The sequence below is a fragment of the Nylanderia fulva genome, unplaced genomic scaffold (genome assembly GCF_048542155.1).
Source record: "Nylanderia fulva isolate GAGA-0341 unplaced genomic scaffold, ASM4854215v1 Scaffold74, whole genome shotgun sequence".
Lineage (NCBI taxonomy): Eukaryota > Metazoa > Arthropoda > Insecta > Hymenoptera > Formicidae > Nylanderia > Nylanderia fulva.
Window position 1 is genome coordinate 557,301 of NW_028190851.1, and position 20,388 is coordinate 577,688.

Below are 20,388 nucleotides of genomic sequence, written 5' to 3' on the forward strand. Positions count from 1 at the left end.
TATGTATTTTTATAAAAATGACTGTAAATAAAAGTGTTGTACTATTTTACTTGTATATCAAATTGGAACGCTTAAAGTATAATTCTTGAGATGTTTAAGTTAAAAAATGGGTACATACATTCATACATACAGACACACCCATACAAACATTTTTCAAAATGTTATTTTTCGATGTTTTGAAACATTTTGAACACATTAGTAAAGAAATCTGAAAAAATTTTTTTTATGAAAACAAAACTTCCTTTATGACGAAGCAATACATATATGCATGTATTTTGACGTTTGAGGACAGCACATATTAGTTTAAATAAAAAATGCATTTTGCACTTGATTATATTTTTTTAAAATGCAAAACGTGACACCATTTACACCATTCAACTCTCTATATTTCTGCATTATTATCGCATCCGCTGAAATTTTACACAAAATGTACATAAAATTAATCTGCATTGAATGTACTAATTATGCATATAACTACGAAGTTTCTCATAGAAATAAGATTGTCATGATAACTTGAGTTTAAAATAGTATCTGATGTAACAAACAAAATAGTATTTATTAACGAAGCGTTGCAAATTAAAAAATTATGATAAATACAGCAATAATTATACAATATAATGCAGATATAATTATGCTTGAAAATTTCTAACGTACTAAAATAATTATCCAAAACAATTTTAAAAAATATAGTGATATGTACAAAATTAATATATGTATATTAATATATATATATATATATTCAAGCATAATTATATCTGCATTATATAGTATAATTATTGCTGTATTTATCATAATTTTTGAATTCGCAATGTCCCGTTAATAAATACTATTTTGTTTGTTACATCAGATACTATTTTAAATTCAAGTTATCATGACAATCTTATTTCCATGAGAAACTTCGTAGTTATATGCATAATTAGTACATTCAATGCAGATTAATTTTATGTACATTTTGTGTAAAATTTCAGCGGATGCGATAATAATGCAGAAATATGAGATGGTGTGAGATGATGGTGGAGATTGAATGGTGTAAATAGTGTCACGTTTTGCATTTTAACAAAAATATAATCAAGTGCAAAATGCATTTTTTATTTAAACGAATATGTGCTGTCCTCAAATGTCAAAATACATGCATATACTCGTATGTATTGCTTCGTCATAAAGGAAGTTTTGTTTTCATGAAAAAAATTTTTTCAGATTTCTATACTAATGTGTTCAAAATGTTTCAAAACACATCGAAAAATAACATTAAAAAAAAAAAAAAAAAATATATATATATATGTATACAAATATACATATAATTTTAATCATGTATTCTTAGCAAAAGCAAAATTAAATTAAATTAAATTATTAAAAGACAAGATCGACGAAACATGATAACATTCGCAAATCTCGCATTCCTGCATTATTATTGTTCCTCTAAACTTTGACACAAAATGAATATGAAATTAATCTGACCTGAAGGTACTAATTATTCATAAATACGGTGTTTTGAATGAAAATAAGATTGTTATATCATGAGTTTGTAATCATACATTATTTAACAGACTTTTATTTAATAGTGCGCATATTCTATTCTATATATATATATATATAGATCTATATTCAATATAGATCATTATTGTGTTTATCAGTGTTGAAGTTCTTTTTCTGTTTTTAATAGCATCGCTACTGTTGTTAATATTTAAACAGAAGAAATTTTGAAAAATTCAACGGGGTGAGTTTAAAATTTTCTTGCATTTTTCAAACGTTTTCTTTTTAATTTTTGAATAAATTATCTCAAATATTATTTCTTTATAAAACTAAAGCATATGTATATAATATATGCTATAAATATACCATTAAAGTATATGTTTAAAAAGTATTCTAAATACTTCTGCTATTTTTGAATTTTATTACTACTTGAATCATTTTTGCGAAATTGGCTTTGCGCTCTCTCTCTCTCTCTCTCTCTCTCTCTCTCTTCCCCCTACTCAATCTCTCTTTTTGCTTTGAAACACAAAATACAAATTATTTCTTGTTACGATTTTTATGTATTATATCTTAATAATTATACTTACATAATAACGATACATTTGCATAATCATATTTATCTTAAAATCTTTTATTTCTTAAGTAATATATAAATCAAATTTTGATTAATTAAATTAATTTTGCTGTATTATGATTAAGCTATTGATTAGAATAATTTAATTAAATTTTATATATATTTTCTAAGAAAATGTTAAGATTTTAAATTATGCAACTATTCTCTTTTTCTTTCTTCTTTTAATGTTAAATTTTTCATTCTTCAAAAAATGATTTTTAATAAAATTTCTTTTTCTTTTTAATTTACATACACATACTTTGTAAGTTTTATTAGCTTTTTCTTATAATTACCAGAATTTTTAAAAGATGGATAAAAACAAGCTATACAATCCATATGCTAGAGTCAATGCTGAAGAAGAAATCGTCATTTCTGGAATTTCCGGGCGATTTCCTAATTCTGATAACATAAAGGAATTTCAGGAAAATCTTTTGAATAAAATGGATCTTGGTTCAGATGATCATCAACGTTGGAGTGATTGTAATATTTTTTTCAAAATTATATTAAATACATATCAGTTTATATATCAAATTATATGTATATTAGATTATATATCAGTTTTTGTAGTACAAAACACTTATTACAAATAAAATCTACAACTTATACCAATATTATTTATATATAAATTATTTTAATATCCTAACAGATATCTATGAAATGCCTCCTCGTATAGGAAAAATAAACAATCTACCCAAGTTTGATGCAGGATTCTTTGAAATGTCGTTCTCAGAGGCTCATACAATCGATCCTGGTACCAGAATGTTACTGGAACATACTTACGAAGCAATAATTGATGCGGGTGTAAATCCAGCAGAATTACGAGGAACGAACACAAGCGTCGTCACAGCAATAAGTGTTTGTGATACATATCAGGATTCAGTATACAAAAAACCTTATGTATGTGGTTGACGTATTAATTATTTAATAATTAAAGTATCAGTTATAATTTATATATATATATATATATATATTTATATATAAATATATATATATATATAAAATTGTTAAAAATAATCCTCCTAAAATTGTTTAAAAATATTTGTAAAAAAATATTGATAAATATGCAAAAAAATTATCTGCCTAAATACTATATCGCATTATTACTAACAGATTGCTGGATTACTCATTCTTGGATGCAGCAAAGCCATGGCAGCAAACAGAATTTCTCATTGGCTCGGCGTTACTGGACCATCGTATAACATCGATACTGCATGCAGTTCGAGTCATTTTGCTATGGTGGAGGCTTACAGAATGATTCGATCTGGCATTTGCGATGCTGCTATTATCGCTAGTGTCAATTTGTGCATACATCCTTACGTAACTCATCAGTTCTTTCGTCTGGGTATGTAAAAAGAAATATAATTGCACCGAAAGTTGTTGCGTCGTCAAATAATTGTGTATATACAGGTTTTAGCTGAAAAAACAAATATGAAGCACACCTTCAGATTCTTTGGCCAAATTGGAAGCGATTTTCTCTCAACAAAAATGTCAAAGGTCATTATTGTTTTCACCCTTCCAATATTTGCCATCTTGTATCTTTGTAACTTTGTAAGCCTTAAATTAAAATTCTATTAAAATAAATTTTACTTGAAATTAAATGATGAAGAATGTAGCTTTGTTAATATTTTAACTTTATAAAGTTTAGTTTGTAAAAAGATTTTATTTTTTAATTATTGATAACTTGAAAATTTATTGGTATCTCGACATTTTCACTGAAGAAAAATCATCTTCAAATGGGCTAGATTTGATGATGCGTTCCATATATGTTTAGTTGCACTTTGTATATTGTCGATTATTAAAAAAAAAATATTTAATCAATAAATAATAAAAAAATAGGCTAACTGAGAGCCTGGCGTGGTCGTTGGTACGCAAATAAAAACGAATTAAGTGAGAAGTTCTTTATTTGTACGTTTCTATCTTCGGCAAGTTTTAATATAATTTTCTCAAATGTAAAGACACCATAAACATCCCCCGATAAAAATGACACTCTTATTTTCACGGTAGATGCCGAGGTAGAAACTTGAGACAATCATCGGACGATGTGCAAATAAAGAACTTCTCACTTAATTCGTTTTTATTTACGACCACGCCAGGCTCTCAGTTAGCCCGGTTTTTTTATTATTTACTTATTATTAAAGCCTCTCAAGCTATTTTAATATTTATTTAATCAATGTTTATATAAATTTTTGTTTTGCTAAATATAGTAGATTTTATTCTTCAAAAATAAGAATAATTTGTATATTTCTATCAAAATTTTTAAGTATTTAATCAAGGAGCTGTGAATAAAAAAAGAATAAGTATATTTTATATTCATATATTTATTAAAACAAATAAACTGCCGGTTTTGTTATGTTAGGAGTTCTCTCTGCTGACGGCTTCTGTAAACCTTACGATGAAGAAGGCTCTGGTTACATGCGGAGTGATGCAGTTGTAGTAGTGTATCTGCAAAAAGCAAAGGATGCAAGGAGAATCTACGCAACTTTTGTCTATGGTAAAACCAACTGTGATGGCTTTAAAAAAGAAGGGATCACCTATCCATCGTTTGACAAACAAAAAATGCTAATGGAAGAATTTTACGAGGAATGCGGCGTCTCGCCTCTTGAGCTGTCTTACATGGAAGCTCATGCAACTGGTACTCTAGCTGGTGATCCTGTGGAACTACAAGCCATCGATGAAGCTTTATGCTCCAAAAGAGACAGCCCTCTGTTATTGGGTTCAGTGAAGTCGAATATTGGACACTCCGAACCCGTTAGCGGCCATTGTCAAATTGCAAAAGTGAGTTTACAAAAAATATAGTTAATGTGATCCTAAACACTGTCCTGTTTATTGATAAAACGGAACGGCGATAGGAGTTCCGCTTAATTCAACAACAATATATTATAATGTTATATGTAACTGTGTGCAAACATTTCTTTAACGCAAGAAAAGCGTAAAGAGCCATACGCGGATGTTGCTGCGTACATTTTCAATTGGTTGGTTGAAAGAGCAGTCGCCCGGCAAGCGAAAGGTCTTGGGTTCGATTTCCGATTCAGCGACTTTCGGATCTATATTTTTCTCTCGCATTTATTTATTTATTTCCGTAGGGGCGTTGGGGGATTTTTGAAATTAAATCTCAAGTAAAAGATTATTTCAAATTTTAAGTCTTGGTAGTACACCGAGAATAATACGTGCCTTGTGCACGGTTTATTTCCAACGAAAACTTAGTTTTGTTGGAAATATACGCAGCAACATCCGCGTATGGCTCTTTACGCCTTTCTTGCAATTTAGATTTATATTTAATATATTACAGAGCCGTAATTTAATCTTAAATATTTCTTTAATTATCTGTTATTTCTTGATTATTTACCGTAATTATCGAAAATATTACTGTTAAAATTATATAAAAATATGTATTCATTTTATGAAGGTTATAATAGCGATGGAAACTGGTATAATCGCACCTACTATACATTTCAATCATCCACGAAAAGATATGACTGCTATTATTGAAGGAAGAATAAAAGTAATTACCGAACCGACCGAATGGAAGGGAGGTTACGTCGCTATTAATTCTTTTGGATTTGGCGGTGCTAATTGCCACATCCTACTGAAATCAAATCCAAAATTTAAAATCAATAATGGAATAGACTATAAATTACCTAGGCTTGTGGCTGTATCTGGACGTACCGAGGAAGCAGTAAAAATGTTATTAAATGATGTAAGTATATTATAATTTAGAGATAATAAAACAACATGAGCCTATTACGAGCTATGTAAATTGATGTCAAACATATATATTTCCAAACTTTACATCAAAATCGTATAAATTTACTTTACAATGAGACGTTTCGACGCTTACTTGCGTCTCTTCAGTCATAATTAGTTAAAACATAGTGAAACATTGGTTAAGCCAGTACGATGTGATCTGTATACGGACGCAAGTAAGCGTCGAAACGTCTTATTGTAAAGTAGATTTATACGATTTTGATGTAAAGTTTGGAAATATATATGTTTGACATCAATTCACATAGCTCGTAATAAGCTCATGTTGTTTTATTATCTCTAATTTATAAATTAACGAGCTTATTCATTCATTTAATTTATATATTATAATTTATTTCACAAATAAGTTAATCTTTCCTCCTGTTGTGTGGTTGATGTAATCCGATTCAATTACACCGTGATTTCGTATATGTTTTGTATTGTTTTTATTATTACTTAATTCACGAACTACAATTTCGTGTATACTGCGCCTTTATATTTCGATATGACTCTAATCGTTAGCTACTTGTAGCTTAGTACGCTAAAATCAGAACAGAACTGTCCGCACAGACAATTGTTCCCTTTCTTCTAGGGTCCGCTATCCCTTTTCTTGCTTATTCTAATGATGCCTCATCGGCCCGCCTGACCGCATTTTAAAACTATTGGTTTGTCTTCGGCCAATTACGTTGGCCCCGTCCGGCTGCGTTTCGGCATCCTTAGATGTACCGTGGATCGCATCGTTTACTTAAGCGCGCCGCCGAGCCGATATACATATTGATACTCTCGTGACACATTTGTATAATGCCGTTGACCGCCCGCACGGCGGAGAATCCGGATGTATACATTATAACGCTTTGTTTATTATGATCGGGTTCACATACGTATAAATCGTGCACGATTCGCATATCTCATCGCCACTACACCTCCTTTTTTATATACATATGTCTCATTTGTTATTATTATCATTATGTATGTCATTTTAAAAATGGTAATGATTTAATCGACCAACTCTGGCAAATAAGTAATTTTATTGAATTTTACAACGTTTTGACCGTGGGTTTTGGCCCTTATCAAGTGCTATGTTCTTAAAACAGAGTAAATCACAACTTTTTTAAAAAACAAAAATTCAATCTTAGAATATGACATGATATAATAACATGATAGTATAAAAACGAAATAACTAAGTCATTTTAATTTATTTATCCAAATTATTCTTTCTTTAACAAATTTGACATTTTCTATTTTGAAATCGAAGTAATTTAGGTGATATATATATATTTCTCTTTGTTTCATCATATTTATAGCGATAATATACAAGGTCATCCCTACAGAGGATACATGATTGCTGGATCAAAATTATCCGATAATGCAATAATATTATATATATATATATATCACCTAAATTACTTCGATTTCAAAATAGAAAATGTCAAATTTGTTAAAGAAAGAATAATTTGGATAAATAAATAAATGACCTAGTTATTTCGTTTTTATACTATCATGTTATTATATCATGTCATATTCTAAGATTGAATTTTTGTTTTTTAAAAAAGTTGTGATATACTCTGTTTTAATATATATATATATATATATATATATATATATATATATATTGTATTGGTTTAAATATATATATATATATATATATATATATATATATATTACCTTTTCTTCATGAAAAATTCCTTGGCTAACAAATATTCTCTTAAATTTTTGATACTTAGAAAACCCCGTATATATTTTGAATTCTACTTAATTTTAAGAATATGTAATAAGATATAATTATTGTATATTTACAATTAACAATAATATTTTCACAGATACAGAGTCGATCGGCAGATGTTGAATATTTCTCTTTGTTTCATCATATTTATAGCGATAATATACAAGGTCATCCCTACAGAGGATACATGATTGCTGGATCAAAATTATCCGATAATGCAATAATTAAGATGGGATATAACTTATGTACCAAAAGACCAATTTGCTTCGTATTTTCTGGAATTGGATCTCAATGCTTTCATATGGGTAATTAAATCAAATAAGATATTACAATAATGTAATATTTAACAGTTTATATATATAATGTTATATAAGATGTACATAGATGTTAATTTGTGCAATTAACTTTTAACAATTTTTCATTATACACATATGTTTTCATATACCATATATGTAGTAATAAAACAAAAATTAAATTAACAGTTTCAATATTTCTGGACAGCACATTTTAAAATTCTAGATTATATTTATTACATTAATTAAGAATATTATAATATAACAAAATATTGATATATATTAAATTAAAATATAATAATAATGCTTTAGAAAGCACATGTAAAATAAAATTAATTAATTAATTAATTTCTTGAAATTTTATTTATATGTATATTTAGAATATTTATGTAAAAATATTAAATTATTTGAAATTAAAGATATCAACAACATTTATTTTAAAAAACAATTAATAATTAAATTTTATTCTTAACACATTGACAGGTCGCGCTTTATTAAAATTTCCAGTATTCAATAAAGCAATCCAAAAATGTGACAAAGTTTTGAGACCTCAGGGCATAATTGTTACTGATATTCTGACAAATAAAGACAAACATATTCTCGACAACGTCGTCAATTTATTTGTAGGCCTTACTGGACTCCAGGTATAAATATAAATGTATAAATATAATATCACTATAACTAATATCACGTTGCAGAATTTTTCTGTATTTATTTCAATTTTTATGAAGCAGCCATGTAGCAAACTAACATTATAAACGTCGAACAGATGTCATTCGACGTCAAAATGACTTATACTTGCTACCTAGATTTATCGTTAGAGACAAGCTTTTTATTATACATTTCTTAAAATAATTAAGGGACAGAAGAAAATTGTTCAAAAAATAGGCAAAGTTTAAATAGTTGCAACTTTGTTTCAAAAAATGATAATTTAAATGTTAAAAAAAGATTTTAAAGCTTCAAATCTTTACTTTTGAAAGATTATAGCTTTTTCCAGTTTCTTCACAATTCTGATATTATTTACATACAGAAAACAACAAACATAACAAAATGGAAAAATTTTTCTTACTTTGTAAACATATCGTATACACAAAAAGATTTGATAAAATTTTTTAACATTTTTATAATTATTTTATTATAAATTTCTTCTTCTACGTGCTACTATATATATATATATATATATATATATATATATATATATATATGTATATATAGTTGCGCGTAGAAGGAGAAATTTATAATATTATATAATATTGAGTTATTCAAAAGAAACAGAAAGTTGGATGTTTTGTACATATTTCAGATTGGAATAGTTGATCTTTTAACAAGTATCGATATAACTCCCGATATTATAATGGGTCATTCTATTGGTGAGTTGATTTGTGGATACGCCGATGGATGCTTGACTGCTGAAGAAACGATCATGTTGGCATATTATGTCGGTTTAGCATTTTTCAACTCTAAAATAATAAACGGATCAATGGCTGAAATTAATCTCGATTTTGAAACTTTGAAGAATATGTGTCCATCGGATATCGATTTAGCTTGTTACAATAGTTCACATAATTCTATTGTGAGTGGACCAACAGACTCTGTAAAAGCATTCCTCGCTCAACTACAGGTTTGAAAATAGTATAAATAATATTTATCAGGTTTATTAAAGATTGAATTTAATAAATGATAAAGTTGTTTTTTCTTCAGGCTAATAACATTTCTGCAAGAGAAATTTCCTGCGGACGTATACCTTTCCATAGTCGTTACGTCGAGGTCGCAAGAATTAAACTACTTTATTATTTGAATAAAATATTGCCACAAAAAGTTTCTCCGAGCTCAAAGTGGTTGAGTGTGTTCTCTTGTAAAGGGTTCAGTGAATCTTCAATGTCATGTTTAGCAAAATATTATGCAAATTATCTGATAGCCCCGGTTTTATTTTCGAAAATTGTGCATTTAATTCCAAATGACGCAGTGACGATTGAAATAGGACCTCACAATATGCTACAATATGTTCTCAATTATTCTTTAGAGCCCACAGTGATAAATGTCGCGTTATACGAATTCTCTGATAAACCGGATATGGAAATATTTTTAGACGGAATTGGAAAACTTTATAATGCTGGACTACAGCCACAAATCGCAAATTTATATCCGAAAGTCAAGTTTCCTGTAAGTCGTGGTACATCCATGATATCTTATCTTGTAAGGTAAATTCTATTTAAGATTAAAAAGATTTATGTGCTAAGATTAAAAAATAATAGAATTTTGAAAAATTCGAAATTAAATTTTATTTTTTTTCCAATTGTTTAAGACAGTAAAATAATACAAAATAATGTTTTATACATTATGTTGAATTAATAACATGTTTTACAGATGGGATCATTCCGAAGATTGGTACACATATCGTTATAGCGGACAAAAAAAACTTAATATAAGAGAAACAGCTATTAGTATTCAAACTACAGAGGACGAATTTATGTATATGACTGGACATGTCGTTAATGGAAAAAATTTATTACCGGCTACAGGATATCTTTTGCTTATATGGCAGATGGTCGGCTGGTTAAGGAAGGAACATCACGTTGATATATCAATTGTATTTGAAGATGTCAGTTTTCTACGTTCTATTATTTTATCACCACAAAATGCAAGCATTTTAACTCTTATGATCCAGCAAGGTAACATATATACAATCAAATTTATTTATACAAAATTCATTGTCCTATGTTTAGATAAGTTACATATGCAAATATGAATCATAATTGGTCTACAAAAAATTTTAATTTCCATGATTTTGATGTCTTATTTTTATTATTGGCTCATATAATTTTCAGAGTTTTATTAAAAAATATAGCATAGAATATGTTTTCCCGAACTACATTTTATACAATCAATATGAAATTTATATTTTTTATTATTTGTATCTATATTAATTTTGCACTGAAGATGGTCTAAATAAGACTAAAACGTTTGTGTAATAATATATTTATTAAAATAAATAATAATTTTTAGCCATAATAACCGGCATCGGCTCTCAGCTCTTATTCTATTCTGTGATTTATTAATCTTGCGAGCACATTTTGATTTTATTTTAATTTTATTTTTATTTTTAATTTTTATTTTTATTTTTATTTATGTCAATATTGTTATAGGTAGTAACAAATTTGAAATAATCGAAGGAGGCAATCCTGTCGTTACTGGAACAGTCCGAATTCCAGATAATATAGAAGACGAGAAAATATGTCCTACATTTATCGATCGAAAAGACAATGACGAAGAGGAAATGAACACGAAAGATATCTATAAGAAATTGAAACTTCGTGGATATCAGTATATTGACGAATTTCGTGGACTCAAAAGTGCCTCGATCACGGGAAGGAATGGTCATATTCCTTGGACTGATAACTGGGTAACATTTATGGACAATATGTTGCAGTTGATGATTTTAGGTCAGAGTTCGAGAAGCCTTATGGTACCAACAAAAATTCGCAAAGCAGTAATCGATCCGAAATCTCACATGAAATACATCGAAAAACTTTCAAATGAAGAAAGTCGTAAGTTTTCAATATTATACACATATGGAATATACAAATTTTATATAAAATCACAAATTTACAATTTGCTAGATAAAATTAAAATGATGTCAATTCATCTCAGATATAACAAAAATAATTTTGTTTTAAATATATCTAGATAAAAGATAAATTTATAAGGCAATTCATCAAAATAACTTTATGATAATTTTATTTTTAGAACCGATTATATAACACAGTTACAAAAAATCTAAATTATAAATATATATATAAGAGAAGTAAAATTATACTCATATTTTTTTTGTAAATTTTTAACGCTGACTGCTTTAATTCTTTAAAAAATACTTAAATATTTTTATGTGATATGACATTAAATGAAATAATCTTAACATATTAAAAGGATAAATAATTTTTACGATCAATACTGGCTAATAAATATTTAATTAATCACCGCAACGTTTCGACCATGGATTTTAGTCCTTATCAAGTGTACTTAAAATCAAAAATCGTGAACATATTATGCGAACAAAACTTTTTGTCATACTGTCGCTCTTGTGTTGCTAGTTTGATATCAGATTGAATTACCAGGTTGACAGTATGACAAGAAGTTTTGTTTGCATAATATGTTCACGGTTTTTAATTTTAAGTACACTTGATAAGGACCAAAATCCATGGTACAAATGTTGTGGTGATTAATTAAATATTTATTAGCCAGTATTGATCGTACAAATTATTTATCCTATTAATTATTGACTGGTAACATCAAGAATTCAATTATTTACTTGACATACTATTCTAAATAACTCAGTAAATAACACTATTTCATCTAAGGTATGCCAATATAGATAGAAAATATATTTTTATTCTGCATACAAAGATAAGATGAGGCCAAAACTTCATCTAGATAATCATTTTTATAATAATAATTAGATAATACTGCTAACATGTCATCGTATGTGTGTTATATTGCAGAAGTCCTTGTACAACATTATAAGAATATAGACGTCATAATATCTGGAGGAATAGAAATATCAGGCCTTATAGCCACACCTATATGTCGTCGACAAAGAACAGTCAATCCTGTTCTTGAAGAGTACAAGTTTGTTGGTCATCGAGATCTAAATGTGATATCTTTTCCGGAGGTAATAAGTATGTCGGTGCACCTTGCTCTTGAATGTTACAACATGATAAATGTAAAAATCATTGAATTCGTCGAAGACAGCGATCAAGTGATGCCGGAGAATTTAAATTGTTTATTCGTGAGTAAAGTTTTAGATGATATACCGCTAATGCAATCTAGTATCAAACTGGTAGCAACACAAGAGCGATTCAAAGACATCACTTTGCCCGACAACGTTTTTACAGTAGAATTTGGCAAACTAACAAAGAAAGAAAATTCTTTGATGACCATAGCTTACGGAATTCTAACAAAAAATAAAGACGAATTATACGAACAATTGTTGTCTTTCATAATGCCGATGGGATTTCTCCTGATATGGGAAGAATTAGATGCCACCTACGACTACTTATGTCTCGAGAAGTATGGGTTAAAAGTAATTTTGGAGAAACGCACCAGAGATAAGACTTTTGTAATGTTAAGAAAAATGCAATGTGTTGTAAAGATTCAGCAGATAGTGCATGTAAACAATTATGATTTCTCATGGGTAGACAAACTAAAATCATTTATGAACGAAAAAAATGAGCATGAAAGTACAAGGATAATACTGACTGCTGAAGGAGACCTTGAAAATGGACTGATTGGTCTTGTCAATTGTTTGCGAAGAGAACCAGGTGGTGAAATGATCAGAGGTGTCTTTATTCAAGATAATGATGTACCTATTTTCTCTTTACAAGAATCATTGTTTACGGATCAGCTACAGCTGGATTTACCCATTAATGTTATACGTTCCGGTAACATTTGGGGATCATACAGACATTTTCTGTTACCACCACTAGAACCAAAACTAGTAGAGAGTGCTCACGTTACTCAGGTGGTACGTTAAGAAAATTTCATATTTACAAAAAATTAAAATAATATTTTGTGATACCTATATTTATAATTTGAGGATATTCTTAACTTAATATGTTAACTTTAATTTTGATATTAAAATTATATGTTATATTTATTTATGTTAGACACCTGGTGACCTGAGTAGCCTTTGTTGGGCGCAAAACAGGACATTTATGGTCAACGATGATGATAAGGAAAATTTAGTAAGAATAGTTTATGCGTCTATTAATTTTAGAGATGTCATGATAGCCAGCGGTAGACTCAACTTTGAATCTATCTCAGACGTACCAAATAATGATTCTTTACTTGGAATGGAATATGTTGGTTTTGATAAGAATGGGCAAAGGATAATGGGCATGTGTGAATCTGGGTTAGTGATATGGACACTTTTAATTAATATATGTTTTTAGTACATAAACTGTTATATTAAACAATCTCGATTAAAGATTTTTTTTATTCATGATTTTAATAATTGCTCGTTTTAATTGGCCTAATTGTGTAATAATAGTAATTTTACCATACTCGAGCTTAATGCAATATTTATTTTATTGATTGTATTGTATATTGTTTATTGTTTTATCAAATAATAATGTAATAAATAATAAAATATTTCAATACTTTATCATTTTTTTAATATTTATTTATTATAATGAAAATTTCAATTGCCTTTATGTATACGATAAGACAGAAAATTCGCTGAGCAATCAACGTGTTAATGGTTATATTTAATATAAATAATATATTTTATACTTTTTGAAATAATTTTTGAAATGATTATTTTCAGAGGAATCGCTAATATTCGCGTAGCTGACAAATATCTCAGTTGGATCATACCTGACAACTTGACGATGGAAGAAGCTGCGACGATTCCTTGCGCATATTGCACGTGCTATTACGCTTTATATTTGAAAGGTAAAATAAAAAAGGGCGACAAAGTGTTGATTCACTCCGGTACAGGAGGCGTCGGTCAAGCTGCGATTCATCTCGCGCTTTGTGAAGGCTGCGAAGTGTTTACGACGGTCGGGACTGCCGAGAAACGAAACTTTATAAGAAAAACGTTTCCCTTCATACCCGAAAATCATATCGGAAATTCTCGAGACACGAGTTTCGAGCAAATGATTATCCAGGGAACGGAAGGTCGCGGAGTGGATATCGTATTGAATTCCTTAGTCGAGGAGAAACTGCTAGCGTCCGTTCGTTGCCTAGCAAAGGGCGGCCGTTTCCTCGAAATTGGAAAATTTGACATGTTTGCTAATAGTCCTTTGGAAATATCTTCATTCTCAAAAGGCATTAGCTTCTACGGCATTTTATTAGATAAATTATTCTCTGCAAAACCGGAGAGTAAGACAGTACTGAGAAGCAAAATAGTAGAAGGTTTAAAGAATGGTGCTATCAAACCATTATGCAGGAAAGTCTTCAAAAAGGATGAAGTAGAAGTTGCGTTTAGATACATGGCTGCTGGAAAGCACATTGGCAAGGTATGATTATTTTTCATTATATATTTAATGAAAGAATTAATTTTTATTTGATTATTATTTAATTTATTAATTTAATTGAATATTTTGTATTGCTAGCAGATTAATAAATCAAGGTATTTTTATATAAATTCGATCAATGCTATAAATTGTTTATTTGTTACAATGTTTTGATCATTTACAAAAAGATATAAACAGTTTAGATAATACCTATGACAAAATAATAAAGGTCGTTTAACTTGTGTTTAGTTAAAACTGTTTATTTGTTTAACTCATTTCCATCAGGACACAACGATTCTCTCATGTATTGAGGGAATGTATTGGCCGCTAACATTATATTGCATCAGAACGTATGTATCTTCGTCTTTTTATTATATTTTTCAAACCGTAATTGTAAATTATTACTATACATATAGATAATTCTCTTGTATTATATAGTTGTACTTGAAAAGGACCTAAACCGAAACATCGTAACAAATAAACAATGTATAGCTAGTATTGGTCGAATTTACATATATAAAAGTACCATAATTCTATTAAATAGTTTTATTATATTTTCGTAGTATGAAACGCGACATATATTTAAGAAGTTTATTTTTTTTGCCTACATTCTTACAGGTTTCTATCTGTAATCTTCATTTCAAACTGTCTTAATTTTTTCTAACATCTTTCATATTTCTTATGTTATTTTTATTTAACTATTTTTTGGCTATACAAAATAAAAAATTTTTTTTTAAAATCAAAGTATTCATTTGCAAATTTGGTTATATATAAAAAACTAAAATGTTAAATAAAACAGTTTTTGTATTGGATCCTTCGAATCATGTCGTAGTTACGATCAATAAAAAGACCGATTAGAAAACTGTAATTAATTATTTAGCCTTGTTGATTTTTTATATAAAAACACAAGAACCCAAATTTTGTATTATGAATACTTAAATTCTAGAAAAGTATTTTTCATTCTGTATAGGCAATAATTAATACTTGTCGATGAAGCAAACAAAGATAGGACCTCATAACATTTTTAAGTGTGTATGTATTCTTTTTGTATTCGTTTTAAATTAATATAATTTGTAGATGATAATAAAAGTTCACAATGAAGATGAATCCTTGAATGCGCCTATACTTGCACAACCCCGCTATTATTGCCTCGAACACAAATCTTACATTGTTTTGGGTGGCCTAGGTGGTTTCGGTTTAGAATTAATTGATTGGTTGATTTCACGTGGTGCGAAAAATCTAGTTCTGACATCGCGAACTGGAATAAAGAACGGTTATCAGCGATCGAGAGTAAAGTTGTGGCAATCACAAGGGGTGAACATACAAATCGTGACAGCTGTTGATACTTCGAAATACGAAGACTGTAAATCTCTGTTGAAATTTGCCGAAAAACAAGGTCCTGTGGATGCTATATTCAATCTCGCAGTTGTGTTGAAAGATAGCATATTCAATAATCAGTCTCCAGAGACTTTCGAAGAATCCTTTTTGTCAAAAGCATGGACGACAAAGAAAATGGACGAATTATCGAGAACAATTTGTTCTCAACTTCGACATTTTGTCGTTTTTTCTTCCGTTTCATGTGGAAGAGGAAACGCAGGCCAAACAAATTACGGAATGGCTAATTCCGTAATGGAAAGAATTTGTGAGAGAAGAAAGAAAGAGGGTCTACATGGTTTGGCTATACAATGGGGCGCTATTGGTAATGTTGGGCTTGTCGCAGATATGCAAGAAGACAACAAAGAACTTGTTATTGGAGGTACATTGCAACAAGAAATATTCTCTTGTTTGAATACATTAGAAGCATTCTTGCTACAAGATCGGCCAATCGTAAGCAGCATGATTGTTGCTGAGAAAAGAGAAGGTCTTGGTCAAGCGACGAATCCGTTTCAAGCTGTTGCAAATATTATGGGTAAGTTTATAAATACTATTATGTAAAAAAATTTGTGATAAAACATTTATATTAATCAACTATTATTTCATTATGCATTAAAATTATTGAGAGAAACTTAAACTTTTAATCGCAAATGTTGCTGTTTCAAATATTATCTACTTATAATTATATTTAAATATCTAATTTTTTCAAATATTTTCTAAAATAGAATTGAAAAATCCACATTTGGCGCCGCCAACTTTCTTAACCCTGACTTATATATATATATATATATATATAAATAATTATTAATTGTACATTATAAAATTATGACAAGTAATCAAGTGCATTATAAATTGAGAGAAACGTAAACTTTAACCGCAAATTTTTATATCCCTGTTTTAAGTACGATCCCCTTAAAATGATATTTAAATATTTAATTTTTTCTAATATTTTCTAAAATAGGATTGAAAAATCCACATTTGGCGCCGCCAAACATGTCACTGGCCCAACTAGGAATGGATTCAATGATGGCAGTGGAAATTAAACAGACGTTGGAGAGAGAATTCGATATTTTATTGACAGTACAAGATATTCGAAATTTTAATTTTGCTAAACTTAAACAAATGACTAATACAGACAAGCAAGAAGAGGTCCCTGATGCCACTGATGCTGAAGCAAATAAGTTGGACGGGTTAAATATGTTGACACGAAAACTCAACGATTCGGATTTGAATCCAGATATCTATGTAGAAGTCGGTACAAAGAGGGAAGCTGTTGGAAGCGAAGTATTTCTTATACCAGGAATCGATGGCTGTGCCAGAGTATATAAACTGGTAGAATCGAAAATTAAATCCTCGGCGACGTGTTTACAACACGGTGTATTTCATATTCCGGGTTTCACTCGTTCAATAACGAAATCAGCAGCGTATTTTCTGCCTGTATGGAATTATAAGATAATCTATATGAAATAATCATACACACCTTTTTTTACATACCATATTATATATGGATTTTTTACTTTTTTCTAGTATGTATTAGAGAAAATGAAAGGTCAAAAGGAATTTTTGATTGTGGGTTATTCATTTGGATGTTTAATTGCCATCGAATTGACAAAATTATTGGAAGCCGAAAATTTTTTTGGACGTTTAATACTTATAGACGGAGCTCCTGATTTAATGAAATTTTTTATTGACAAAGTACTTAATTATCCGTCGGAACAAGAACTACAAAATGTCATTTTAATTCGTTTCGTAGAAATGTATCTTGGATCTAGCAATGAAACGGTTAGTTACTTATTAAAATCGCTTTATGATTTTTACTACAAAAATGGTTTATATAGTTAATACAAGAAAAGAGCAATATTTGTAAAATGTTTTATCTTATATTATATTATCTTTTTATATTATATTATTATATATAGTTTGCATCACAGCTGAATAAGTGCAATACTTGGGAGGAAAAGTTAGAAGTATTTTCTCACTTTTCAAAAGATATTACTGCATTAACTGTTGAAAATCGGAATATTTTATGTTCAACAGTTTACGATCATATAGTCGCTGTAAAAGATTATAATATATCTTCGTTACCGCGCTTAAAATCATCTATAATACTATTAAAACCCACACTTATGCCCTTCACTTTTTTGGAAGAGGATTATGGTTTACATAAGGTAAATTTAATACATTGTAAATTATTTGTAAAATATTTTAATATATTTTTTATACGAGAAATTCATTTCAGATTACCGAAAGTAAAGTACTAATTCATTATGTGAAAGGTACTCATATTACAATAATGGCCAATGACAAAATTGCATCATTTATTAACGAATCATTGTATTAAGGATTTATAATAATCATTACAAAAAATACATAATAAAATGAAATACGTCAAGTATATGAAAACATTATATGCGAATTTGTTTGTGTAAAAATTTTTTTAACATAGGTTTTTTCAAGAAGACACTTTACACACATAAAATAACGATTAAAAAATAGATGACGCATATACAAAATCAAAGTTTGAAAATTAAGTTTATTTGCTTACGTGTGCATTTTACAATATGAAATAAATAATTTTCCATATAAATTAAAGTTCTATTTTTTTCTATGTATCCTCGTACTAATTTAGACAAAGTATCGCTGTTATATTATTTACACGTAAATAAAATAATCTATTGCATTAATCTGATATACATATATTACTTAATCACAATTTAATTTCGTTCATTAAGAAAATTTGTTAATTATCGCAATGTGCAAGTTAAGCTTCGTTTATGAGAAAAAATCATTCTAATTAGCGAAATAACATATGGTGAGGAAACAATGTGCAAGTTGTCAATTTTTGCACACGTTTTCCACATAAAATAACATTTTTCAAAATGTTACGTACACGGAAAAAATTAATTCATTAAATTTTATTTGACTACCCAGATAGGAAAGCGTGCAGAAAAATTTTCCTATTATTTTAATTTTAAAATGTAATGTATATTATACTATACTATAACTATAAATTAAAATTCTGAAATCACTGATTCTAAATTTAATTATTGTATCATGTAGCAATCTTTGTGAAATTGATACCTAAAATAGATGCTACTATAATTATAATACTTACAGGAAATATTTAGCACAATTATTGCTGAATATATTTTAGAAACTAATGTTGTAATTATCACAAAAATTGCTATAGCATAAAATTGTACAATTATTATGTCTCTTTCAGCATTGACAGAGTCATAATCTCCCCGAACGTGGCGTTAGTGTCGTTCTTTCTCTACTCGCCACTGTTACCGTTGCGACACAGTATACATTGTGACTGTGGTTACGTGTCCGTTCCAGTTCATTCGGGAAATAGCGACGAAGTAATGTCATGACGAAGTAATGTATTGTGCTTTCATGTATATAACCACACATATATGTGTGTGTGATCTTAGGCAATTAAAGATTAGGCGTCCGAACTGCAATGCAAGAATAATATTGTCTGTCGGCCACGAGGTCTTTATTGTTCTTGGCAGTGACGCATTTCGGAAAATAGTTTTGTGCAGAATATTAAAAATACGCTTAACGTGATGAAAAAGTTTATGTGTAAGGAACAAAGAAAATATAATAATATATGTGTATATTACACAGCTTACCTGTCAAATAATATTAATAAAAACACTTATATACATGAAAGCTGAAAGCACAATACACTACTTTGCCATGACACTACTTCGTCGCTATTTCCAATGCACTTTTTTTATAAAAAAATCAATTTTTAAAATTATTTTATAAATATTAAAAATTTTTTTCTTAAATTCTGTATTAATTGAAACATTTAATGCTGCATTAATTGAGAAATTATTTTGTATAATGTAGTAGTTACGCAAAATATTTTGCTTTTACAACTTTTCAATGTTTGCAAATTATAATTGGAAAATTCTTTTTCAACAAAGATATGCGTTTTGATGCATCATCTTGCAATAATTATTGCAAAATTATCCTAATAGAAAGAAGCAATAATTATGCATTTATGCTGAGTTTCCTATCTGGGTCATTTACTTTTGGATAGAGCATAATTCATGAACAGTTTTATGTACTTTTTTTTAAAAAAATTCTAAACTTCTTGAAAATACTGAAAGAAGTCATAGAATTATTAAAATCCTGTTTAAGAATAAC

General features: G+C 28.7%; 1 protein-coding gene across 1 annotated transcript; it reads left to right on the plus strand.

The window, feature by feature from the left end:
• Positions 1-1,648: 1,648 nt before the first annotated feature.
• On the plus strand, positions 1,649-18,709 carry LOC114944977 (fatty acid synthase-like). Its single transcript, XM_085488909.1, has 20 exons — positions 1,649-1,717; positions 2,383-2,566; positions 2,733-2,983; positions 3,197-3,428; positions 4,443-4,861; positions 5,493-5,783; positions 7,648-7,855; positions 8,327-8,487; positions 9,147-9,464; positions 9,545-10,044; positions 10,211-10,515; positions 10,990-11,391; positions 12,343-13,364; positions 13,507-13,751; positions 14,166-14,859; positions 15,934-16,765; positions 17,192-17,667; positions 17,758-18,012; positions 18,150-18,398; positions 18,470-18,709. The coding sequence occupies exons 2-20, from the start codon at positions 2,395-2,397 to the stop codon at positions 18,569-18,571; spliced, it is 7,134 nt and encodes a 2,377-aa protein (XP_085345035.1). The 5' UTR covers positions 1,649-1,717; positions 2,383-2,394; the 3' UTR covers positions 18,572-18,709.
• Positions 18,710-20,388: the final 1,679 nt, after the last annotated feature.

What these genes read in the sequence shown, in the direction of transcription:
- LOC114944977 (XM_085488909.1), top strand. Translation starts at nt 2,395, where the DNA reads ATGGATAAAAACAAGCTATACAATCCATATGCTAGAGTCAATGCTGAA. An exon ending in ATGATATCTTATCTTGTAAG is followed by an intron (nt 10,045 to 10,210) that starts GTAAATTCTATT and finishes CATGTTTTACAG; the next exon opens with ATGGGATCATTCCGAAGATT. An exon ending in TTGGATCTAGCAATGAAACG is followed by an intron (nt 18,013 to 18,149) that starts GTTAGTTACTTA and finishes TATTATATATAG; the next exon opens with TTTGCATCACAGCTGAATAA.